Below are 27,411 nucleotides of genomic sequence, written 5' to 3'. Positions count from 1 at the left end.
TAAATCTTCAAAATTTGAAGTAATTTTACACATATAACACACCCCAATTCTAAGTGCTCAATAGACAAATGTAGCTACTAGTTACTATACTGGATAACGGACTTATAGATTCTTCCAGGTATTAATAAGATAGAGAAGCATACTATACTTGCTTTAAATACTAATGCCAGAACTACAGAGAGAAATATACTATCTTCTGTTTTTAAACATTCAAGTTCACCTATCACACTGACAGAATTCCAACTTCTTTTAACATAAGTTTTACCTTTTAACATAAAGTTTCTATTCTAACTTTTATTACAAAATATTTGGAATTCCCCTGAAATTTAAAAGACTCAATAAGAACTGCACTGAAGTATAAATTATCCAGCCATGCATGCTTGCTTTGTTTGGCACAGTGATAATGGTAACACTTCACACATTTGCGCATTTAACATTTGATGATAGGGTAAAAAGATTAAAATAACTTGTAATTCTAGGAACTATTATGCAATGAAATGCATTCAAATAGGCTGTCAAATATCTGCATAAGCTTACTTAATACCTCTCTGTCTATATATTATACACAATTTGAACAGATCTTTTCCATGAAGGTACTTTTTTAAATTGGTGTCACTTTTTTATTATAGTATAGTCAGTTTACAACGCTGTGTCAATTTCTAGTGTACAGCATAATGTTTGAATCATACATATACATATGTATATTCTTTTTCATATTCTTTTTCATTACAGGTTACTACAAGATATTGAATATAGTTCCCTGTGCTATACAGAAGAAACTTACTGTTTATTTATTTCATATATACTAGTTAGTATCTGCAAATCTTGAACTCCCAATTTATCCCTTGCCATCCCCTTTCTCCCCTGGTAACCATAAGTTCGTTTTTTTTGGTTTTTTTGATTGAAGTATAGTCAGTTACAGTGTGTCTATTTCTGGTGCACAGTACAATGTCCCAGTCATGCATATATGTACATATATTCGTTTTCATATTATTTTTCATTTTAAAAGTTATTTCAAGATATAGAATATAGTTCCCTGTGCTATACAGAAGAAATTTGTTTTTTATCTATTTTTATATATAGTAGTTATCATTTGCAAGTCTCAAACTTCCAAATTTATCCCTTCCCACTCCCTTTCCCCTGGTAACCATAAGACTGTTTACTATGTCTGTGAGTCTATTTCTGTTTTGTAGATGAGTTCACTAGTGTCCTCTTTTTTTTTTTTTTTTTTTTTTCAGATTTTACATATGAGTGGTATCATATGGTATTTTTCTTTCTCTTTCTGGTTTACTTCACTTAGAATGATGGTCTCCAGGTCCATCCATGTTGCTGCAAATGGCATTATTTTGTTCTTTTTAATGACTGAGTAGTATTCCACTGTATAAATATACCACAGCTTCTTTATCTAGTCATCTGTCAATGGACATTTGGGCTGTTTCCATGTCTTGGCTATTGTATATGTGCTGCTATGAACACTAGGGTGAATGTGTCTTTTCAAGTTAGAGTTCCCTCTGGATATATGCCCAGGAGTGGGATTGCTAGACCATAAGATTAGTCTATTTTTAGTTTTGTGAGGAAATCTCCACACTGTTTTCCATAATGGCTACACCAAACTACATTCCCACCAACAGTGTAAGAGGGTTCCCTTCTCTCCACACCCTTTCCAGCATTAAACACAACCACATAAAATTTATGGGATGCAACAAAAGCAGTCTTAAGAGAGAAGTTCATAGATATAAGCCTTCTTCAAAAAACAAGAACAATTGCAAACAAACAACTTAATTTACTATCTAAAAGAATCAGAAAAAGAATAACAAACAAAACCTAAAGTCAGCAGAAGGAAAGAAATAATAAAAAACAGGGAGAAAATAAATAAAATAGAGATTTTTAAAAAACAGAAAAAAATCAATCAAGCCAAGAGTTGGTTCCTTGTAAGAGTAAACAAAATTGACAAACCTCTGGCCAGGCTCGCTGAGAAGAAAAGAGAGAATGAACACAAATAAACAAAACAGAAATGAAAATGGAGAAATTACAACCAACACCACAGAAATACAAAAAAATCACAAGAGAATACTCTGAACAACTATATGGCAACAAACTGGACAATCTAGAACTATCTTGTCTAGATATGGACAAGTTCTAGAAACATACAGTCCACCAAAATTGAATCAAGAAATAGATAATTTGAACAGACTGATCACTAGAAGTGAAACAGAATCTGCAATAAAAAACCTCCGTGCAAATGGAAGTCTAGGACCAGACGGCTTCACTGGAGAATTCTACCAAATATACACAGACCCTCATCCTTTTCAAATCCTTCCAAAAGACTGAAGAGAAGAGAATACTATCAAATTCAATCTATGAAGCCACCATCACCCTGAAACCAAAACCAGACAAAGACACTTCGAAAAAAGAAAATTACAGGCCAGTATCATTGATGAACATAGATGTAAAAAATCCTCAACAAAATAATAGTGAAGAGAATGCAACAACACATAAAAAAGAGCATACATTAAGATCAAGTTGGGTTCATCCCAGGGACATAAGGATAGTTCAACATCCACAAATCAATCAACATGATACATCATATCAACAAGAGAAAAGAAAAAATTCACATGATCATCTCAACAGATGAAGAAAAAGCATCTGAAAAAATTCTACACCCATTTATGAAAAAACTCTTAACCTAAATGGGTATACAGGGAATATATCTCAACATAAGAGCCATTTATGACAAACCTACAGCCAGCATAATACTCAACAGTGAGAGGCTGAAAGCCTTCCCACAAAAATCTGGAATAAGACAAGGATGCCCACTCTCACCACTTCTATACAACACAGTATTGGAAGTCCTAGCCACAGCAATTAGACTTGAACAAGAAAAGGGATCTAAATGGGAAGAGAAGAGGTAAAACTGTCATTATATGCAGATGACACGATACTTTATGTAGAAAAGGTTCCACATAAAAACTACTAGAGCTCATAAAAGAATGAGGTAGCAGAATACAAGATTAACATAGGGAAAACAGTTACATTTCTTTACATTAGCGATAAAATATCAGAAAAGGGATACAAAGAAACAATCCTTTTTAAAACTGCAGCCAAAAAAATAAAATACTTAGGAATAAATCTGACCAAGGATGTGAAAGACTTAATATGTGGAGAACTACAAAATAATGATTAAGGAAATTAAAGATGACTTAAAGAAATGGAAAGATATCCCATGTTCTTGGATTGGAAGAATTAATATTGTTAAAATGGCCATACTACCCAAAGCAATCTACAGATTTAATCTACAGATTTTGGTTTTTTTCAGATATGTATCCAGCAAATTTTCTAGTTCTTCACAGAACTAGAAGAAATCATACTAAAATTTATATGGAATCACAAAAGATCCAGAATTGCCAAAGCATTACTGAAGAAAAAGAATGATGCTAGAGGAATAACACTCCCAGACTTTAGACAATACTACAGAGCTATAGTAATCAAAACAGCATGGTATTCATACAAAAACAGACACATCAATCAACGGAACAGAACACAGAGCCCAGAAATAAACCCACAGACTTATGGTCAATTAATCTTCAACAAAAGAAGCAAGAATATGCAATGGAGTAAATACAATGTCTTTAGCAAGCGGTGTTGGGAAAACTGGACAGCTGTATGTAAATCAATGAAGTTAGAACACTCCCTCATACCATACACAAAAAGAAACTCAAAATGGCTTAAAGACTTAAACATAAGACAAGACACTATAAACCTTCTAGAAGAAAACAGGCAAAACATTTTCTGACATACATCTTAAACAATGTTCTCCTAGGGCAGTCTACCCAAGCAAGAGAAATAAAAGCCAAATATAAACAAATGGGACCTAATTAAACTTACAAGCTTTTGCACAGCAAAGAAAATCATAAGCAAAACAAAAAGACAACCTATAGGATGGGACAAAATATTTGCAAATGATGAGACTGACAAGGGCTTAACTTCCAGGATACATAAACAACTCATACAACTTAATAATAAAAAAACAAACAACCCAATCCAAAAATAGGCAGAAGACCTAAAATAGTAATTCTCCAAAGAAGACATACAAATGGCCAATAGGCACATGAAAAAATGCTCAATATTGTTAATTATCAGAGAAATGCAAATCAAAACTACAATGAGTTATCACCTCACACCAGTCAGAATGGCCATCATTGAAGGTATTTTTGTAATTGTGATAAAATAAGAAATATATTTGGTCTTTATTGGCACAGAGGTCTTAAAACTCTTGGAATTTCCTTGGTGATGGACTGTCTTTTGCCCCTTTGATCACATCTGGGTTCCTGCTTATGAGATGACTAAGGTGGGGCCCCTAGATAGCCTCTAGGTGGGGCTGGTCACCACAAAGCGGTAGAGAACCGGAAATTTCAGTCCCACCCACTTGATCTATGGGAAAACTGAGCTCTATAAAAACTCTTGAATTTTGAGATTCTCTGGAGAGCTTCCAGATTGGTGAACATATCGAGGTGTGGGAGATGCTGGGAGAGCATGCCCAGAGAGGACACAGAAGCTATGTGCCCCTCCTACCACACCCTGACCTATATATCTCTTCCATTTAGCTGTTTCAGAGTTGTATCCTTTTTAATAAACCAGTAAACATAAGTAAAGTGTTTTCCTGAATTCTGTGAGCCATTCCAGAAAATTTTTTTAAATTGAAGTATAGTTGAGGCACAGTAATATATAAGCTACAGAAGTATAATATAGTGATTCACAATTCTTAAAGGTTATACTCCATTTATAGTTGTTATAAGATATTGTCTATATTCCTCATATTGTACACAGTATTTTTGTAGCTTATTTTATATGTAATAGTTTGTACCTCTTAATCCTCTAACCTTACAGCCCCTCTCTTCTTTCCCTCTCCCCATGGGTAACCACTAGTTTGTTCTGTGAGTCTGCTTCTTTTTTGTTATATTCACAAGTTTGTTTTATTTTTTAGATTCCACATATAATATATCAAAGTATCATATCATAATATCATATCATAAAGTACATGTCTTTCTCTGTCTGACTTATTTCACTTAGCATACTACTGTCCAAGTCCATCCAGTTGCTGCAAATGGCAAAATTTCATTCTTTCTTATGGTTGAGTGGTATTCCACTGTATGTATATGCCACATTTTCTTTATCTATTCATTTGTTGATGGACACTTAGGTTCCTTCCATATCTTCACAATTGTAAATAATGTTGCTACGAACACTGCATGTATCTTTGAATTAATGTTTTTGTTTTTTTCAGATATGCATACAGCAAATTTTCAAATCCAAAGAAGTTGTCATGGGAACCCCAGATTTATAGCCAGTCAGAAGTTTGTAAACACAATTGGAAACTTGTGACTGGCATCTGAAGTGAGGGCAGTATTATAAGGCTGAGCCCTTTAACTTGTGGGATCTGATACTATCTCCAGGAAGACAGTCTCAGAATTGGATTGAATTCTTGGAAATGTAGTTGGTGTTAGAAACTGAAGAATTGGTTGGTGTCAGAGAACACCCCAGAGTAGTAATATTTACAACTCGATATATTAATTAATAGTAAAATTAACTTTATTATGTAGATTTTAAATATAAAGAATCTAGCCTTATTCTAGGCTCAAAATTAACCAATCTTAATAAATTCATAACTTCTAAAATGAGACTATCTAAAACTATTCCAGCTTTGAAAGCTGAAAGTGCACACCAGTCTTTCCATTTTATAATACTAATACTCTTCAAACTAACCATATATGCCCTCCCAGCCCCACCTCTCTTCCCCCCAAAAGAATCCCTCAGAATTAATATATTTCTTAATCTAAAACAATGCTAAGTAATGATTAGTTCTTCAAGTAATACCAAATCAAAGGAAAACTCTGCATCATCAGTGTAACAACTTAAAATTATATTCTTTCCTCACAGTACCATAAGATTTAATGTTAAAAGTTATTTCCAATTTAACTGATGAATACAATTATGAAACTGCACAGGGCACTCATCTATTAAACACTATACACTCTCAGAGTTGACATGGAGTTTGATAAAACTAATACTGTAAATGATCAAGAAAATGTAAAAAAATGATTTTATGAAATCTATTTAGTCTAGAGAATAATTTCTTTACAAAAAGTACCAAATATATGAACATAAAATTCTATTTATTCCATAATTTATGTGGATAGTAATAATGTGTGGAGTAAATAGAATTTATGTTAGAATATTTGATATTCAAATTCTTAACCAACTATATTGGCAACTAAATAAACGATTTAGACAATCTTGGGAGGATTAGAAAGAACAGTTAATCACTAATAATCCAGAGTATGGTGGGAAGTATAGCTCAGTGGTAAAGCAGTGCTTATTAGCATGCACGAGGTCCTCGGTTCAATCCCCAGGGCCTCCATTAAAATTGAATGAATGAGTGAATGAATAAAACAAATTACCTCCCCCTCAAAAATAAATAAAGTACAGAGTAGTACTACTAAAATGATTTTACTCTGTGTGTGTGTGTGTGTTTGTACAGGAAGAGAGAGACGGAATGGTGATAATGTTGAGAAGATGAATTACCCAATATAATAAAATGACTCTCAATAAATGACAACTACCTTATGTTATTTTCCAGTAAGTAAAACTCCTGGTAATCCATCAATTTCACTTTACCTACTCTACTTTATGACCAATAGAATACATTTACATACTTCAAATACTTTCTAAGTTGGAAATAACATAAAACAGGACTACCCTGTCATCTGCAGTTCTTAAGTGAAAGAAATACACTTGACTATTTTAAACTGAAGGCTGTGATTCTGGTATTAATGGAATCATGCTCTAATCAAAATGATTAAACCACAACGAGAAGAGATTACTTCAGCAAATAAAAATCAGCTGATACAGAGATATTAAAAACGTATAGGACACAGCAAAGGCAGTGCTAAGAGGGAAGTTTATAGCGATATAGGCCTTCCTCAAAAAAGAAGAACAATCTCAAATAAACAATTTAACCCACCACCTGAATGAATTAGAAAAAGAAGAACAAAAAGCCCCAAAAAGTAGCAGAAGGAAGGAAATAATAAAGATCAGAGAGGAATTAAATACAATAGAGATTAACAAGACCATAGAAAAAAATCAACCAAACCAAAAGCTGGTTTTTTGAAAAAGTAAATAAAATCGACAAACCTCTGGCCAAACTCACAAAGAAGAAAAAAGAGAGAGCACAAATTAGCAAAATAAGAAAGGAAAATGGAGAAATTACAACAAACAAAATAGAAATACAGAATATCATACAAGAATATTATGAAAAACTATATGGAACCAAACTGGATAACCTAGAGGAGATGGACAAGTTTCTGGAAACAAACTGTCCACCAAGACTGAATCAAGAAGAATCTGAACACTTGAACAATCCGATCACTAGAAAGGAAATAGAAATAGCAATTAAAAACCTCCCTACAAATAAAAGTCCAGGACCGGACGGCTTCACCAGGGAATTCTACCAAACATACAAAGAAGAACTCATACCAGTCCTTCTCAAACTCTTCCAGACGACTGAAAAGGAGGGAATACTCCCAAACTCATTCTATGAAGCCACCATCACCCTGATACCAAAACCAGGCAAAGACACTACAAAAAAAGAGAATTACAGGCCAATATCACTGATGAACATAGACGCCAAAATCCTCACCAAAATTTTAGCAAATAGAATCCAACAACACATAAAAAAGATTATACATCATGACCAAGTGGGGTTCATCCCAGGGACACAAGGCTGGTTCAACATACGCAAATCAATCAATGTAATACATCACATCAACAAGAGAAAGGACAAAAACCACATGATCATCTCAATCGATGCAGAAAAAGCATTTGATAAAATTCAACACCCATTTATGATAAAAACTCTCGCCAAAGTGGGTATAGAGGGAACATATCTCAACATAATAAAAGCTATTTATGACAAACCTACAGCCAGCATAGTACTCAATGGTGAAAAACTCAAAAGCTTCCCACTAAAATCTGGGACAAGGATGCCCACTATCACCACTCCTATTCAACATAGTCCTGGAAGTCCTAGCCACAGCAGTCAGGCAAGAGAAAGAAATAAAAGGGATCCAAATTGGAAAAGAAGAGGTAAAAGTGTCATTATATGCTGACGACATGTTACTATATATAGAAAACCCTAAAGGTCCACACAAAAGCTACTAGAGCTGATTGAAGAATTCAGCAAGGTAGCAGTTTACAAAATTAACGTTCAAAAATCAGTTGCATTTCTTTACACTAACGATAAATCAACAGAAAAAGAAAGTAAAGAAACAATCCCCTTTAAAATAGCACCCAAAGTAATAAAATATTTGGGAATAAATCTAACCAAGGAGGTTAAAGTATTATACACAGAAAACTATAAACCATTGATGAAGGAAATTAAAGAAGACTTTAAAAAATGGAAAGATATTCCATGCTCTTGGATTGGAAGAATCAATATTGTTAAAATGTTCACACTGCCCAAGGCAATCTACAGATTTAATGCAATCCCTATCCAATTACCCAGGACATATTTCACAGAACTAGAACAAATCATAATAAAATTTATATGGAACCATCAAAGACCTAGAATTGCCAAAGCATTACTGAAGAGAAAGAAAGCAGCTGGAGGAATAACTCTCCCAGACTTCAGACAATACTATAGAGCTACATTCATCAAGACAGCATGGTATTGGTACCAAAACAGACAATATAGACCAATGGAACAGAATAGACAGCCCAGAAATGAACCCACAAACTTTTGGTCAACTCATCTTCGACAAAGGAGGCAAGAATATACAATGGAATAAAGACAGTCTCTTCAGCAAATGGTGTTGGGAAAACTGGACAGCAGCATGTAAAACAATGAAGCTAGAACACTCCCTTACACCATATACAAAAATCAACTCAAAATGGATTAAAGACTTAAACATAAGACAAGATACAATAAACCTCCTAGAGGAAAACATAGGCAAAACATTATCTGACATACATTTCAAAAATTTTCTCCTAGAAGAAATAAAAGCAAGAATAAACAAATGGGACCTAATGAAACTTACAAGCTTCTGCACAGCAAAGGAAACCAGAAATAAAACAAGAAGAAAACCTACGGAATGGGAGAAAATTTTTGCAAGTGAAACCAACAAAGGCTTGATCTCCAGAATGTATAAGCAGCTCATACGACTCAATGAGAAAAAAATAAACAACCCAATCCAAAAATGGGCAGAAGACCTAAACAAGCAATTCTCCAAGGAAGACATACAAATGATCAAAAAGCACATGAAAAAATGCTCAATATCACTAATTATCAGAGAAATGCAAATCAAAACTACAATGAGGTATCACCTCACACCAGTCAGAATGGCCGTCATTCAAAAATCCACAAATGACAAATGCTGGAGAGGCTGTGGAGAAAGGGGAACCCTCCTACACTGCTGATGGAAATGCAGTTTGGTGCAGCCACTATGGAAAACAGTGTGGAGATTCCTCAAAAGACTAGGAATAGACTTACCATATGACCCAGGAATCCCACTCCTGGGCTTGTATCCAGAAGGAAATTTACTTCAGGATGACACCTGCACCCCAATGTTCATAGCAGCACTATTTACAATAGCCAAAACATGGAAACAGCCTAAATGTCCATCAACAGGTGACTGGATAAAGAAGATGTGGTATATTTATACAATGGAATACTACTCAGCCATAAAAACCGACAACATAATGCCATTTGCAGCAACATGGATGCTCCTGGAGAATGTCATTCTAAGTGAAGTAAGCCAGAAAAAGAAAGAAAAATACCGTATGAGATCGCTTATATGTGGAATCTAAAAAACAAAAACAAACAAACAAACAAACAAAAACAAAGCGTAAATACAGGACAGAAATAGACTCACAGACAGAGAATACAGACTTGTGGTTGCCAGGGGGGTGGAGAGTGGGAAGGGATAGACTGGGATTTCAAAATTGTAGAATAGATAAACAAGATTACACTGTATAGCACAGGGAAATATACACAAAATGTTATGATAACTCAGAGAGAAAAAAATGTGACAATGAGTGTGTATATGTCCATGAATGACTGAAAAATTGTGCTGGACACTGGAATTTGACACAACATTGTAAAATGATTATAAATCAATAAAAAATGTTAAAAAAAAAAGATTAAAGAGTTAATATCTAATCAAATAAGTACTAAGAAAATCATTGTTAAGTTTTTAGCTAGAGAAAAACACTCTGCAAGTAATATGCATGATAGATTAGAGAGGAAAAAATTTATAGGTAATAATCTAGGCATAAGATAGTAAATACCTACATTAAAATAGAGCAATCAAATAACTAGAAGAGATAAGTGAAAAAGAAGAAAAAGGAATAAACTTTAAGTACACAAAATTTTATTTATAGCAGGGGTTGATGAACTATACAGTCTGACGTCATTCTTTCTGCAAACAAGTTTTATTGGAACACAGCATGCCCGTCAGTTCACCGACTATCTATGGCTGCTTGACACCTCGGTGGGAGAGCTGGGTAGACGCAACAGAGACCATATGGCCCACAAAAATCCAAAATATTTACTAGCTGGCCTGTTCGTTTCCTAAGGCTGCTGTAACAAAGTACCAAAAACTGAATGGCTTAAAACAACAGAAATTTACTCTTTCACAGTTCTGGAGGCTGTAAGTCTGAAATCATGTATCAGTAGGGCCATGCCTTCTCAAAGGCTCTAGGAAAGAATAAGGTCCATGCCTTTCTCTTGGCTTCTCATGTCACTAGCAATCCTTGTCATTTCTTGACTTGTAGCTGCATAACTCCAAACTCTGCCTCCACTGCCACATGATCTTCCATTCCCCTGTCTCTGTCTTCCCACATGGTGTTGTCCTCCCTTATAAGGACACCAGTCATGTTGGATTAAGGACACACACTACTCCAGTATATGCTCATCTTAAATAACCACATCTGAAATAACTATTTCCAAATAAAGTCACTTTCTAAGGTACTGGGAGTTAAGATTTCAAAATATGTTTGCGGGGGGAGGGGGGACATACTTCATCCCATAACTTGGCCCTTTACAGAAAAAGTCTGCCAACTCCTGATTCAGAAGTTTTTTTTTAATTTTTAAAAATTGAAGAGAAGTAGGTCCACAAGTGCTATGAAGAGTGAGGGATTTCAAAGAAAAGTGTGATTTTGTTTTAGATAAACTAAGTTGAAAACAAAAGTAAGAGGTCTCAAAAGATGTCAGGCAGAAAGCAGCATACGTAGGTCAGAATCTGGATTGGCTTAGAGATGGAGGAATCCAGAGTAACCTAAAAATGGATGAATGTTCTCAAGGTAAATGTTTTACACAGCAGGTCAAAAACTGATCTTCAGAGAATGTTACTGTTACATAACAACATGATTAGATAACAATGTGATGGGAAGATGTCACCATCACACAACATTAGACAATAATGTAGAAAATAATATAATTTGTACCATATAAACTAAAAGGGAAGCATCTCAACAGTGACAAATACAACAAAGAAGTTGAAGAGACATGAGAAATGATGAAGGAATCTGGTTAAAATGAGACCATAGTCAAATAAAGAAAACAACTTCTAGGCTCACACAGGCACCTCTTGTCTGTGTGGCCCACTGTTGTCTATGGCAGCATAATCTAATAAACCCCTCTTCTATTCTCAAAGAAAAAAAAAAAAAAAGAAAGAAAGAAAAGAAAAGCAAACAAATTCTATGAAGAAAACTAAGAGGGACACCAGACCAGGGGTAAGATGAGAATGCTTGAGAAATAAAGCATTGTTTATCTGCACAGTGGGTACAGCAGATTACACTGGTGCCCCCAGTAAACCACATCTCCTGGCACTCATTCCCTTGTATAATCCTCTCACACAGACTCTGAGCTTGGCCAAATAACTTGCTTTAAGCCAATCTGACATCAACAGGCACTGGCAAGCAGGGACATGATAAGCACTTTCACATGGAAACTTGCTTTCTTCGAACACTGCCACCAGGAAACCAGCTGCCATGCTGTAAGGAAGCTTGAGCTAGACTCCTGAATGAGGAGAGGCCAAGTGGAGAGAGAGACTAAAGGAACAGAGGTCATGGGAGGTAGTCCTGCCTAGCAGAGTTTGCAGCTGAGCGCAACTGCCATAGTAACCTCAGGCCATATCCAAGGGAACGGAAAAGGTACCCAGCAAAGTCCAGTCAATCTAGAGAATCAGGAGAAATAACAAACTGTTGTCATTTTTAAGCCACTAAATTTTGGGGCGGTTTGTAAAGCAGCAAAAGGTAACTGACACAGTAAGAATAAGATTTATGTTTAAGAAACCCAAGTACATGAGACTGAGGATTCTTACAAAACTGGGAAGACTTTACAGACGTGAAAAAAAAATGTAAATACAAAGAATAAAATTAAAATGTAAAGAGAAAATCTAAAGATGTTGAAGACGAAGGAGCTGAATCACATGAGAAATAATGGGAAAATTTAAGATTAAAAACTCATTCTGTTTTAAGAGAATACCAGAGAAAAACTGACTCCACCTACTTCATCACTTTCATCCACTTCAATTCCACCATCTTTGTCATCATCCATTTGTTTATGTATTGTTTGAAGAGCTTCCAGACTAAATCTATCTTCTTCTGTGAAGCATGGTGGACTTAGTGACATGCAGGGATCTGAAACAGAACAAAGGCCAGTTACTAACTTGCCATCCCAAAACACAGGCTACAGTTAAGAGAATATAATTTAAAACAAAACCAACAAATTAAATTTCAGACTAAGTCAAATTAAAGAGGCTTTAAAAAGTCTAGTCTAGCATTCTTCATATCACAAGTGTACCATATAAACACACTAAAAATAAATAATTCAATTTAATTGCTATTAGTCAACTACAACTAGCACTAAATTCATTTTGTCTACATTTTTTTCACATCTTTAACCATTTTCTTCTTATCCAACTTACTATATTTATAAATGATTCTCCCCCCCAAATATAAACTTCCTCCTTAAAAAAACAAAACTAAACGAAAAATCAGAGTACAGGGTGCTATTTTTGTATAATCTAGTTTAATTAAATTGTAAGTCCTAGGGAAACATCACAAAGAATATAAGAAAAAGAAATGTAGAATATTCACATGATCCTTAGAAACTTTTTTTCATTTTTCTATCTTAACAGAATCCAAGAGTCCATCCACATGACTTTTTAAAATACATAACTTCTTAGATTCAACAAGGAAAAACTGAATTTTCTAAAATCTTATTCTTCATGTTTTCCTTAACATATATTTACTGGCTAAACCTCTTCCAATGGGGAATCCTCACATTCAGGTTGTCAAAAATCAACAATTTAGAGAGTATGAGGTTTTTCATGGCTTCAAATAAGATTAGTAAGAATTACCTCCTGTTGACTCAACTAGTAAACAAACAGCCTATATATCAAAATGGAAAAGTACTGTCAAAACTTCACTCAATACTCAATCTGGCTGACTGGTGGGTTGACAAATTCCAGGAACCAACTTCTGTTCTACCAGGTCACTAAAATCATATACTTTTAAAATGTCATCACATCCACATGTATTTCTAGGAACAGTATGGTCTTAAAGTTTAAAGTGGTTATTAGTATAATAAAAGGGCTAGCCATAGTTTGGTTATCTCCTCAACAACAGTTAAAAATCTAGTTTATCATTTGGTCCTGTATGAACTGACTGACAAATAACTTGCCCTGGTGTCTTAGCTACCACCCCTCTAAAGTCAAGCAAGCAGACTAGATGTTTACAAAGCTCTACTGCAGCTATAATGGCCCGAGAATATCTAATTCTGTACTTATGGAAAAAAATTGCAAGAAAAGAAGACAGTCCTGGAGACCAACTAATAATTTTCTAAAAAAACAATTTAAGCTTATATTACCTACATGTTCTACTTATAGCCCAGTTTGTCAATTTAACATTTTTAATTCAAAACATATTTTTAATTACTCTAGTCTTAGAAGAGAAGGAAATGGAAAAGGAAACTCTAAAAAAATGGAAAATGAAATTGTAAGTTACATGACATAAATATGTGTATACATAAATATTTAAAACTCTGATCAAGACCTGCTAAAATCAAAAAACTTAATAAGCATAATGGTCAATTATGAGCCCTAATACATAAAACATCCAGAACCCTTATATGCCTAAGAGTTACTTTACATGGATGCAAAGTAAAATATAAGCTCTCAGGCATTACAACAACATACGGTATAAAACGATCTGTGTACAATGTCTTACTGCCTCCAGCAGACCTAATTTTTTCCACATATTTTATTTTGCTAATAAACCTAAGCAGTGAAAGTATTATTACAACCAGTATATAAGGAAAGGGTCAGCATCACTCACTGACTGAATATGCTTTGCTGTCAAACTCTAAGAGAAGTCAACAGTGAGGACTGTAGAAACCTTATAAAGTCCTATAAAAAAATTAGAAGAAACATATGACTGGGGAAAGAAAAACTCATATAAAAACAAAACTGGTATTTATTTACTTAAGTGAACTTAATAACTCACTATCTTTCAGAGTCTACTTCAGCATGTGACTTCTTCATGAAGTATTTCATAAATATGAACTCCTAGTGAGTACTTCTTTCCCTGAACACCATTCCATCCATTCAACAAATATCTAATGAGCACCCAACATGTGTCAGGCCCTAGAAATACCATAGTGAACAAAAGAGATAAGAATTCCTCATAATACTTACAATCCAGTGGAAGAGATGAGCATAACAAGATAAGTAAGTAAAAGGCACAGCATGTTAGGAGTGGTAAATACTAAGGAAAAACAGAGCAAAGAGCAGACAGTAAAATTCCCAGGGATTTGGAGTTTTCAACTGCATCTTTATTCTCAAATCATTCTTTAATGTTGTACTTTTGTCGCTTTGTGCATACAACTAAACTTACAAACAGGGACCAAGTCCTTCCATTTCTCACATATTCATAATACCCAGGACTTAGCTGGGCACATTCTGGACCTCTGATAAACTGTTACTTCATACATTAACTAAATCACAAAGTTCTAGGCTTCTGTACTATGCAAACCAGTGACAGGCATTAGAAATTAAAGAGGTAATAAGAGTATCCTGTACTCAAAAAAGTTCACAGTCTAGGGAGGAAGAAGGCATGCTGTTGGGTTAGGACCACAGATCCTACAATGAGAACATTAACTGTTATTAATGTGTTATGAGAGTGTTATGAGAGCACGGAGAAAGGGCACCTAATCCAGATTGGGAAAGAAAAGTCAGAAGTTTTCTAGAGGTAATCTTGGGGAATTTTAAAGGAACTATACTTGATGATCTTGGGAAGAAGAGAAAAGCATGCCTGGAAAAGACACATCATATGTTCAATGGCATGAAAAGAACATGAGACACTCAGAGAAATGAAGTTAGTTAATATGTCTGGAGTACAGACAACATGTGGGAAAAAAAAAAACAGATCAGGTAGGAGATTGGTAAGGAAGGGTCAGATCTCTAAAAGTGGTTTTCCATACTAAGGAATGTAGATTTTTAACCCTGAAAACTATGAGTAGCCCATAAGGGATTTCAAGGAGAGGGTCAACAGAATCAGATTCCTTATAGAAAGATCATTCCAGTGACGGTGGAAAATAGGATGGAGGCAAGACTGCAAGGCACAGCTGTCAGGAAGTGCTTCAGGAATCCTGGCAGCACTCACAGTCCCTGTCCCCAGGGAATGGAGGAGGGAGATGATGAAGAGGCTCTAAGGTTTGGGGTTTGGCTGAGCTGGAGCAGCAAAAGGAAAGGAAAGGAGTTGAGGACACGGCAAGGGTGATCCATTTCTACACACAAAATTTTATTTCCTTTTGGTATAGTGACTTAAGGCCTAGAAATTTAACAGAATAGTGAGTTCTGATCTCCATTACCTGTTCTAAAGTCTTTTTCATTTTTTCTCAGTTGTCTCCCTTCTAGGTTAATTCAGCACAAATGATCATTTTAACTCAAAGTGGCTGATGCACATTTCTGTTAAAATATACAAACTGTTATAAAAGATCTGTGCATATTATGAATCAGGTATAATGGTTTCAAAGACAAATGCTAAAATACCAGAATTAATCTCCTTTGCCAATATCTTATAGACATCTTCCTTGGCTACCCAAAACACACCAATGTGCGTCATATATACCATAGTCAGAACATGTTTCTCATCTAAATGGAATTCCCTTGTTCATTTAAACAAGATATGGAGGGCCTGTCATGTGCCAGGCCCCGTGCTTGGCGCTGGGCATCCAACGTAACAACTAAGACAAGGTACCTCCTCTCAGTGCCCTCACCCTGTGTTAAATGCAACACGGTGTGATGTATCTTTTTAGCATTATTACACTGAGCATTCCTTTCTTTCCTCTGCATCAAGACCAGCAAGCACATTCCACTGAGAAAAACAGAATCAGCTGAAACAGAATAAGACTTAACCAAAGTCAGTGATCAACACCATTGTTAAGTTCTACCTACTCTACTCAAAGCCACTCAATCTGATTCTGCAGAAATAGTTAATGAATTAAAATGATTTCACCTAATAAGAAACAGCTAATTTATTCTAGAAGCTAATGCTATTTTATGTACATAATGTAATCCCTACAACCCTGTGTGAGGCACGTATTATCTCCATTCTTCAATGAGCAAATGAGACGTATGAGTAACTTGCTTAAGACCACACTCCTAGAAATGACAGAGCTGGGATTCACATCAGTCTTGAAGATTCCAATTCATGTTTGAGTATCATTATAATGAACATAAATGGGTCAGTGTCACCAGTGTCAGTTAACAAAATAATGATGACAACAACCCCAGCACCTCCTCTAAAAATAAATAAATAAATCTAACTACCTTCCCCCCAAAAGAATAATTAATTTTTTTTAAAAAGTGGGTGATGGCCCAATTCCTGAGAATCCCAGTCTCTTCCCCAAAGTAGTTGGAATAATCCTCCCACTTATTAGCATATTGTTACCATGCCCATTAAAAACTAACAACCCCGTACCTCTCACACCTTCTGAGATGGCCCATACTCTGTCTGTGGAGTATGTATCTACTTTTACTTTAAACTAAACACACACACATCACCAGTGCCTCATGGCCTCTCTGGCCTTCTTAGACAGCCTACACTCAGCCTATGAAGTGTGCATCTTTCTGAATAAATCTACTTTTTCTCAAGTATGACTCACTCTTGAATTCTTTCCTGCGTGAATGAAGCCAAGGACCCTCACTTGGCAGGGCGCGTCCCAGGGACTCGCCTGGGACCTGGAACACGGCCATCTTCTCATAGCACTCATTTTCCTGCATCACTAATCAATAACTGCCTGACTGACTTTTACATGCAAGCAATTACATTTTTGGTGGTATCAGGAAAGAGAAATTAGATTTTAATAAGTGGGGTTAGAAAAAGAGAAAAAAGAACAAACCCAAAGAGGAAATATGATGAGCTCTAGGACCCACAAAGAGCAGTTTGACTAGCAGACTGGTTCTCAGTTGAGAGTGCTACTTAGTGCTCCTCCCTGCTCACCTACCCCCAGCTCACCTCTCCTCCCATCTGCCGCCAGCATTCAATGGAGGGGTGGGGAGGCCAAGGATGTTAAGTAAGCACAAGGCACAGGCCAGTCCCACATAACACACAACTGTCCTGGCTGGCCAACAGTACTCCCCAGAGGGAGGAAGAAAACACAAGCAATTCATGGGTGGAGGAGCAGCAGGATGTGAACCTGGAAAGATGGCTTGGAGCTCTCAGTCAGTGAATGACAATGAACCAACAAACAAGAGTCTAAAAGAAGCCACTGTTCATGTTTAAGGGAATGTGACTTGATAGCAACTGTAACAGAAATCACAACTTATATTTTATGTAGTGCTTTCAAGTTCAAAATAAGCTTTTCCACATAGTTTTATTTTAATCTAGAGCAGAAACTATAGTCTCAGTTTACATGCCTATTACCAACAAATGCCTATTCCAATAGTCCAGGCAGGAAGTAACAACATAAACTACAATGACGGAAGTGAGGATAGAAAGAAAAGGTTAGGCTGAAGTGACAACTGAAGATGGTGAGAGAAAGCAGAAGAATATGACTGACATTTCAGGACTAAGAGTCTAGGTAAAACAAAGGTACACTTCTCTTCTATTTGGCTGAGTGAGACCAAACAACACAGAGTTGCGGAACGTGTCAAATGTGATTCCATTAAGCCTTTACTAGACACATAACTATTTATGTGATATTCTGTATTTTGTTGTCTAGTCAATTGGTACATGCAGGGAATACAATTCAGAAAGCTAAGAAAATAAGAGGTTAAGAAATAAATGAAGCTGGTATCTACAAAACAGAAACAGACTCACAGACATAGAGAACAAATTTATGGTTACCAGTGGGTAAAGGGGATAGGAAGGGATAAAATGCAAATTTGAAATTTGCATCTCTTGGGGAGTGATGGAAGTTTTAGCTATCTAGATTGTGGTGGTGGTTTCACTGGTGTATACGTCTATCAAAATTCATCAAATTGTACATCTGAAATATGTGTAGTTTACTGCATAGGAATCAATTAGAGGTGTTTAAAAAAAAACCATTGACTAATGCAAAAAAACAAATGAAGCTGAAAAAGTAAATCCAGTCATTAAAGCTAGTTCCTTCCTATAATATCATTAAGATCAGCAAATTATATGCAGAAAAGAACAACTAAGGAGAGTGAGCTGACTTTTAATCACAAACGAGTGACTGTAGCCCATTAACAATGTGCACATCATATACTGCCAAGAACTTGGCTTACCCTACTGGCAGCTACTTATGAGTCTCATGATTAGGATTTTCTTAATACTACCATTGAGAGAGAAGTTTTAAATAAATATTGTTTGTACTTAGTACTTCCATTAATAGCTCAAGCATTTATCAAATCAAATACTTCAATCTGAATATTCTGAGTAAACTTTCTCGAAAATCTTCAGAGATATTTGGTGTCATTTTTCACTAATTCAACAATCCAATTCAAACTCAAAAAGACAGTGAATAATGTCTTCCTCCTTTTCTGACATCCTCTATAAGGCAGTCTTACTTCTCTCATATTTTCAATGTCTCGTATATCACCAATGCCATGTGTACAGCAGGATTAATGTATGTTTCTCAAAAAAACCTAATAAATCAGTAATAAAGGCTGATGCATACTTTTTTTAAGAGAAGTAAGTTTCAATCCATTACCTAGCATATTTTCTGGTATATATTAGATATTGAAAATATGCTAATCTTTACTGAAAGTAAATTACATGCCAGAACAGCTGAGAAAGGGAAAGTTGTAACTGGCATACACGATGCTGTATCAGGATGCTATAAAAATGCAGGTGAAGGATTCTAGAATCTCTAGTGTTTAACTCAGACTTTAGAAAAGTTCAACAGATACAGGAGGCAAACCTCACCAACAGAGGGCTGAGAAACCACTGCCGATGTATCAAATTATGGCTTAAGTATTATACTGAACAGAAAATAAAACCCCTCTGACTGATGGCTGCCTCTTGGAGCTCTGAATCATTGACTGTTTATCAAGTACTTATTACTTAGCCTGACTCCTGTAAAAAGAATTTTCCCCTGATCATTAGCTAAAAATTTTAAAATTGCTAAGTTCAGTTATACCTTCCAAATGTTTTAAACAGACTATCTGATACAAACTCACTTACTCAGTTAGGTCCCTTCCCATTTTCCAGGGACATTTTTTAATTTATCATGTCCTGATTATTTCCCTCCCACTTATTCCCCCACCCTCACAAAGCATCTTGTCCTTGCCACCTCAAAAAGTTCCTGCTAATTTTCTCAAAGAGTCTTGCTAAAGGTAAGGCCTTTGCCTCATAACTATCTTAATATGCAATTCATTTACCAACACATCCTTCAACCCAAAAAACATCAACTTATATTCATAGTTAACCAATATATTCCTTCAATGTATATAAATACATGAGCAGGAATATTTGGGCAGCTGTATTCATCTCTATGTTCATTGACAGCTGCCTAATTTTTTCCATTTTGTTTTATACTATAACTCCCTAGAAAGCAATAAGGTATCTGTTTATAACCCTGTTGTATCTGTCACATGCAGGAAAATACTGCTGACTAGACTAGGTGCAAAAAAAAAAAAAGTAAACAAGTGCATGCATACACTTATCTACTGATTTTTTGGTTTCCCAGGATGCTATAAACACTAACATTTTGATTAGTAACATTATGTGCACAGAGTGGAATAGCCTTGCTTATTTTTATTTGTTTTGGAGAGAAGAATATAATTCAAAGTTACAACCAGAACATCATGAATGTACTTAATGCCACTGAATTATATATTTAAAAATGGTTAAAATGGTAAAATTTTATGTTATGTACATTTTACCACAATTTCTTAAAAGCTATAAGCAAAACAGAAGCTATGAAGAACAAGATCATTAATACTCTCCTACCTATATCACCACTTGGGAAACAAAGAGAACGCTGCTGTTACCGCCCAGCACTGAGCCAGGAGCACAACACTGCTTCACTTCTCTCTCAGCACAAGAACTTAACAACAATCACAGAAAATAAAATTAGCATTGCAATTTTACAGATGACAAAAGCTGAGCATTCTGTAGGGGGAAGAAGAACTTTCAATTCATTCTTATTCTGCCACTTACTATATAACCTCAGGAAAGGTATTTAACTTCTTTGCCTTAACTTCCTTATCGATAGAATGGGAATAATAGCAAATCTGCAAGGTTGCTGTTAAAATTAAATGAGATATCTACGTATAAAACACCTAACACACTGTGTGGAACATACTTGGAACACCATAAACAACACTCAATAGATACCTTTTACTATTATCCAGAAAGGTTAGGTGCCCAAGGAAATTAACTAATAAAGAGCACAGTAGGAATTCAATGCCAAGTCTCCTGCAATCTACTCTTCCTATTATATTACTATTACTTCAACAGATATCAAAAACAATAGTTTTTAATTAGAATCAACTCTAGTATCTTTTGGCTGCTCCCCAAACCAAATACACTCTAAAATACAAAGAGAGAAGATAAAGAGGGAGTAAGAGTATTTATCAGGCAGCATATGCCAGGTGCTCTGCTTGATTACCTAATTCTACTTCTCTCAACAATCCTCGCAAGTTGAAATCATGCTGCTGCTTCTCACAATACACAAGCCAAGACTCTCATCTGTGAAGTAATTTGCCCATGGTCAAAAATTTTAATCATTTTGTTGAAATTCATCCCAGGTCTGTCCAAATCCAAAGAAGTTTATTTTTCCCTTTATCCCACAATCTGTCAAAAGAGAAAGACTTCCTAGTTTTAAAAATATTCAAAAGAATACTCTGTGCTACATTCCCATCACCTAGAACATCACCTGAAACAGCAAATACGCAGTAAGTATGTGCTGAGTGACTGAATCAATACAGAAATGTAACGAGTGCTCATGGGTTAAGCTGGTTTATATTTATATTTGCCTATCTTTAATTACACTAGAAAATTTTATTTTTATGTGGAACAATCACATCAACTAAATGTAACCAATTCATTGAATATGACAAAGTACCAAGCACTTCAGCTGACAGCAACTCCATTCTTACAACTGCTAAAGCATCAAAAATTCTAAGGTCATTCTTGAAGACCGCTCTCACACACATTACATCCAATCTCAGGAAATGTTGTTTCTACCTTCGAAACACTATGTAAACTCTGCCCATCTCCTGCATGGGTTACTGTTTCTCACCCTTTAATGTCTTCCCTCCCCTCCTTTTATAGTTAAATCCACAGCCACTCATTGTAATCACTCCCTCGCAAACACCCTTAACTCCCTTACCATTCTCTCACTTTATTATCCTTGGTTAGCAAAGCCATAATCCTGAAACAAATCTAATTCTCCACCTACTGTGCATTTACACCTATGCTCCAAACACAGCTCATCACGATGCCTGAAATCCGTAACTACAGACCTCAAATGCACCCTAATGTTGCCAGGCAATCACACTGTAACTAACTCCCTGGCCTACTCACTCTCTCCTCTATTTCACACCTTCTTGATCTGCAACTCTCAGTGCCTTCTCCCCATCTTTATTCAAGGCAATGACTTTGCTTCCTATGTTTCACTGAAAGAAAAAAAAAATTTTAATTAAACAACTGGAAGGAAAACTTCCATAAACTCTCATGACCCATCAAACTACCTCCCAGGGTCAACACCTCATACTGTATGTTTGACCTACTGACAGACATGAATTATCCCAGTTTCTCTGTAATGCCAATCCCTACACTCGTGAATTAAATTTCATCCCACTGAGCCCCTCAAGAGCACTCCTCAAAGTACTCAATCTTAACATGTCGCTCTCAACGGATCACTGGCATCAGAATATAAACATGCCTTTCCCCATCCTTAAAAAAAAGGGCAAAACACTGAACTCCACTTCACTACTTCCCTTTGTAGAAAATCTCCTCGAAAACATCACTAACTTACCATCTCGAATTTCTCTCCTCCTTTTCTCTGCTAAAATATACTCCATTCAGGCTTGTGCTCTCACCACTTCACCAAAATCATCCTGGTCAAAACCCCCAGTGCCCTCTACATTACTAAATCCAACAGCCAATTCTCCTTTCTCATGGTCCTTGGACTATCAGTAAGCATCTGTCACAGTTGATCATTCTCTTCTTTATCCAATTTCCAGGACAACATAATATTCTTGTCCTCCTCCCCACTGACTGATTTTTCTCAGTCTACTCTTCCAAGGGGGCATGCGGAAACTTTTGAGGGATCATGGCTATGTTCGTTATCTTGACTGTGGCAACGGTTTCACTGTATGTATGTACACCAACACTTATCAAACTGTACACTTTAAATAGAAATCACTTATTATATGTCAATTATGCCTCAAAAAATGTTTTTATGAAAAACGGCCAGCCTTCCCATACTATTCTTGGTCTCCAAGATTGCTAAGAGATCATGAAAACAGGATTATTAAAGTTGTTTTTAGACGCTAGAGTGAAAATATCCTGGCTACCGAGAACAGTTAGTTCCTTTCTCATCCTTCTCTCAAAATAACTTGGATCCACCATTTTCAATCAATTACTTTCCTAACAAAAGAGAGAGTCAAATGGGTGGTGAAGAGTTTGACTTCCTACTGTCATCTATTATCATTACAGGATCAGAAATAATCTGCTACCTTCCTTGTTTTTATCCAAACATAATGTTCAAAATGTCTTTTATTATTCTTAGCACTTCTTGAAGGCCTCAGCTAAGTTTGGCTTTTAAGAATTATGAACATGGCTGACAGAGATCTGTGCCACTTTTTTATTTACTCCCAGTTATGTGTCCTATTTTCTATTTTTTCATAATTTTATACTTCTGTCTCAATTAACATCTACCTGTATCAGGTATTTCAATAAATACTATGAAGAAGTAATTTAAAAAGTAAAATAGTACTTGAAGCATACAAAGAAATGAATGCATTAAAATATTTTACAAAAATCAAGTACCTGTGTGTGTGTGTGTGTAAAACTGTCGAGCTAGCAAGACTTCATGGAAATTAAACATTCAAGGAGCCACCCTGGCTATACCACAACTGCAAGCATTTAGCAGAACCCATTAGCAATAACAGACTCATAGAGACATGAGTAGGATGGTGTCAGATTTGTGTTAGAATATTCGGGTAGCTGCAGAGGGTGGATTTGAGGACAACAGACCAGAGAAAGAGAGAGAAGTTATTTTATTATCCCAAGCCACAGTGTCTAAACTAAGGTTGTACTAACAGGGTGAGCTAGAAAGGGGAAGATTACAAAAATATTACAAGACAAGTTTTACTAATGCCTAGAACTCTCATTCATTCCACTATGGTATGCAGCCTCCATTAAACAGGATGTCATCAACCAGAAAAAGACCTTATTCATTACCAAGCATAAAACTATGTACCATTTTCCTTTGTATTTTTTAATTTTAGAGAAAGATACACATAGATATCTAAACTAAACTTCTGAATAATTAGAAACTAAAAACTAAACTCATATTATTATAACCTTTTTTTGGGCACAATTAACAACAGGAAGACTGTTCTTCCACACACAACCCAAGAAAACTCCACCTACTACATAGCAGATTGGAACACTGCAATAGGTCCCTTCTATTTCAGGATATGAGGAAAAGACAAGATGCAGGGTGGCATCAAGTAGATAGAATGTGGCCTAGAAGGACATGTTGTCAAAAAGAATTACAATTACTGCATTCTTCCTGCCTACAGAACTCAATCAGAAATTTCTAAGAAATGATTTAGAATGATCTGGAATGGAATGAAAGAAGTCATTCATAAAACAGTACTGATCATTTTAAGTAAAGTTAGCTTTGCTTCCTGAAATGATATGACTGGGTAGATCCTATACTGAAAAGTCTTATTGACATTATTACCATAATCCAGGCATAAATTAAGCTTTCATTAAAGAAACAGCTTTATCCCTAAAAGACATGATTTCTATCCTAAACATAGCTATACTCTTTAACAATTAAGAGCAAAGCTCTTTACAGATCAGCAATCTGAAGATGGTCAGAACCGAGTCAGTTTTCTAAACACAAACTTTCAGCTTTATTTTTGACTGAGAGGAACAACATCAGTATGTTGTCTGATTATTAAAAGCTCAAATCCAGTTCCCTCTCCACCACTGCCATCAGAGATAACCTCATCACTGCCCCCCACCCCGGCCTTCCTGTAATGGTCTCCCTATCTCTAGTACCACCATGCTACAAATGTACCCCCTTTTATGGCCTCTTTAGAATAATATGAAGATGGTCAGTCACATCATCCCTCTTGCTGAAATCCTTCAGTATTTCCCAATATCCCAAAGAATAAAACCCAGTATCCACAGCACAAAATACAAGGCACATTCTGGTCCCTGAAGAATCACTTCACTAGTGATTAACCCCCTCTCTAAAGCCTTCCTGACCTCTTAACAGTTAAATATATCCTATTTCCTGCTCTTACTGTATTATAATCACAAGTAATTGTCTATCAACCCATACTTTCCCTAAACAATCACAGCACCACCAACTTTGACATCAGAAATGAGCTCTAATTTCAATTTCATTACTTACTAACCATGTAACCTTCAGCAAACCTCTTAATATCATTAGTTCTTAGTTTCCCCAGCTACAAAATAGCATAAAATATTCCCCCCTCAAGAGTTCTTATAAATAGCACTGAAAAACATAAGTAAAAAATAATACATGGTTTTAGAAAAACTGTAGAACTATAGTGCTGCTAACAACACCCATAAAACCTAAAAAGAAATTAATATTTATTATATAAAGGAACCGAACCATCTCTAAGGAAGGTATAAGCCCCATCTTTGTGATGAGAATATATATAATGAGTTTTATTTAAATAAAATGTTCTGTTTTTCAGAGCAAAAAACTCACAAGCCATGCTAAATGTGACCTTCAACTTTAACTCAACCAAAATTATAATTTTATATAAACCTTTATTAAATCCTCATAGAAATTAGCATTTAAACAAAAACAGCACAGCCTCAGTTTCTAGAAACTTTTTATTCAAAGTAACTATTGACAAATCTAACATCTAATGGTATTACCTTTAAAAAATATACAAGCACGATCAAAATGACTTAAGTAAAATTTTTATAAATTCACTTAAAATATGGACATGTATTTTCTACAAAGACATTTGGGATTTTAAAATTACCTCCACAAACCTGGGCTCCTCCCTTTAGTATGTCCCTATGTGTCTCATCATTTGACAAGGAATAAACTTCCTGGGAAAGGAAGGGTAAGAAAGGAAGGAAAGAGAAAATTCTTAAATGAGAGCAGACAACAGGAACTGGAGGTGAGTATTAGCAACTGAAATACATGCTATACCTAACGAAGGAGAAGGGGGAGAGGAGGCAGCGCTGAGGGGAGGAGTGGGGTCCAGTCTGGGGTCTCCAGCACACCCCAGCAGTGAGCAAGAGAGGAAGAAGCCCCTCCCGGGGAAAAGACACCACAAAAATGATACAATATATTGAATCTTCAAAACTCAAATAACAACCCTTCCCACTATCAGTATCAACTCAAAAATTTGAAGGAAACAATTTTGTTCAAGACTATATTTAGTGAGAATAAGGACTTAAGTAGACAGATTTCAAGGAACTACCTCTTACACAGTTTGAAAGTTTTCATATTACATATAAAGTTAAATTTTACTAGAATTATACTAAAGTAATGCTTTTTAAAGTAAAATTTCAACTGAATTTCAAGTACAAAGTTATGCAGAAACCAAACAGGGCCTTACTTCTTACTGTATTACATAAATTTTAATCCCTGAAAAGTGTAACAAGGGTCTCTTTGTCTAACTTCTGGAGGAGAAAAAAAAAATCAATAACAACTCTGACTGCAGTTTTAATTACTGGTAATTTAAGAAACTGAAGTCTTAAAATTCCTTCTCCCTAATATCACTTGTACTTTTCTACCTAAACTCTTGGGAATGGTACACTCAACTACGCGCCTAAAGAAGTAAGTTTCTCTTAAGTACCCAGTATTTTATCTGAAGGAAGGCAAAATAAGAAAAGCCAGTGATTTGGGAAACAGGAAGCCTGGGTTGTGCAGACAACTCTATCCATACACTAATGGCTTTTATCTCCTGTAAAATGGAGGGATTCAACCATATCACAAAGGTTCCTTCTAACCAAAACCACACAAAAATATCACAAAAAAGAAAATTACAGGCCAATATCATTGATGAACATAGATGCAAAAATCCTCAACAAAACATTAGCAAACTGAATCCAATAATACATTAAAAGGATCATATGCCGTTGTCAAGCAGTCAAGCAGGATTTATACCAGGAATGCAAGGATTTTTCAATATCTGCAATTAATCAATGTGACAGACCACGTTAACAAAGTGAAAAACAAAAACCATATGACAAACAACAAAAATCATCTCAATATATAAATAAAAAGCTTTTGACAAAATCCAACATCCATTTATGATAAAAACCATCCAGAAGGTGAGCACAGAAGGAACATACCTCAACATAAACAAGGCCATATATGACAAACCCACAGCTAACATCAGACTCATTAGACTCAGTGGTAAAAATCTGGAAGTATTTCCTGTAAGATCAGGAATATGACAAGGATGCCCACTCTCATCACATTTATTCAACGTAATATTGGAAGTCCTAGCCACAATAATCAGACAAGAAAAAGAAATAAAAGGAACCCAAATTGGAAAGAAAGAAGTAAAACTGTCACCATTTGCCGGTGACATGATAGTATACATAGAAAGTCCTAAAAATGCCACCAGAAAACTACCAGAGTTCATCAATGAATTTGGTAAAGTTGCAGGATACAAGATTAATATACAGAAATCAGTTGTACTT

General features: G+C 35.6%; 1 protein-coding gene across 1 annotated transcript in view; it reads right to left on the bottom strand.

Moving 5' to 3' along the window:
- STIM2 (stromal interaction molecule 2) overlaps window positions 1-27,411 on the bottom strand; it is a 150,499-nt gene that overhangs the window by 83,919 nt on the left and 39,169 nt on the right. Inside the window, 1 exon segment of the mRNA XM_032495374.1 lies at window positions 12,566-12,696. Within this exon segment, the coding sequence (XP_032351265.1) occupies window positions 12,566-12,696 (131 nt within the window).

The sequence above is a fragment of the Camelus ferus genome, chromosome 2 (assembly GCF_009834535.1).
Source record: "Camelus ferus isolate YT-003-E chromosome 2, BCGSAC_Cfer_1.0, whole genome shotgun sequence".
In the NCBI taxonomy this organism is placed as follows: Eukaryota; Metazoa; Chordata; class Mammalia; order Artiodactyla; family Camelidae; genus Camelus; species Camelus ferus.
This window is presented reverse-complemented; position numbering and strand designations above follow the sequence as displayed.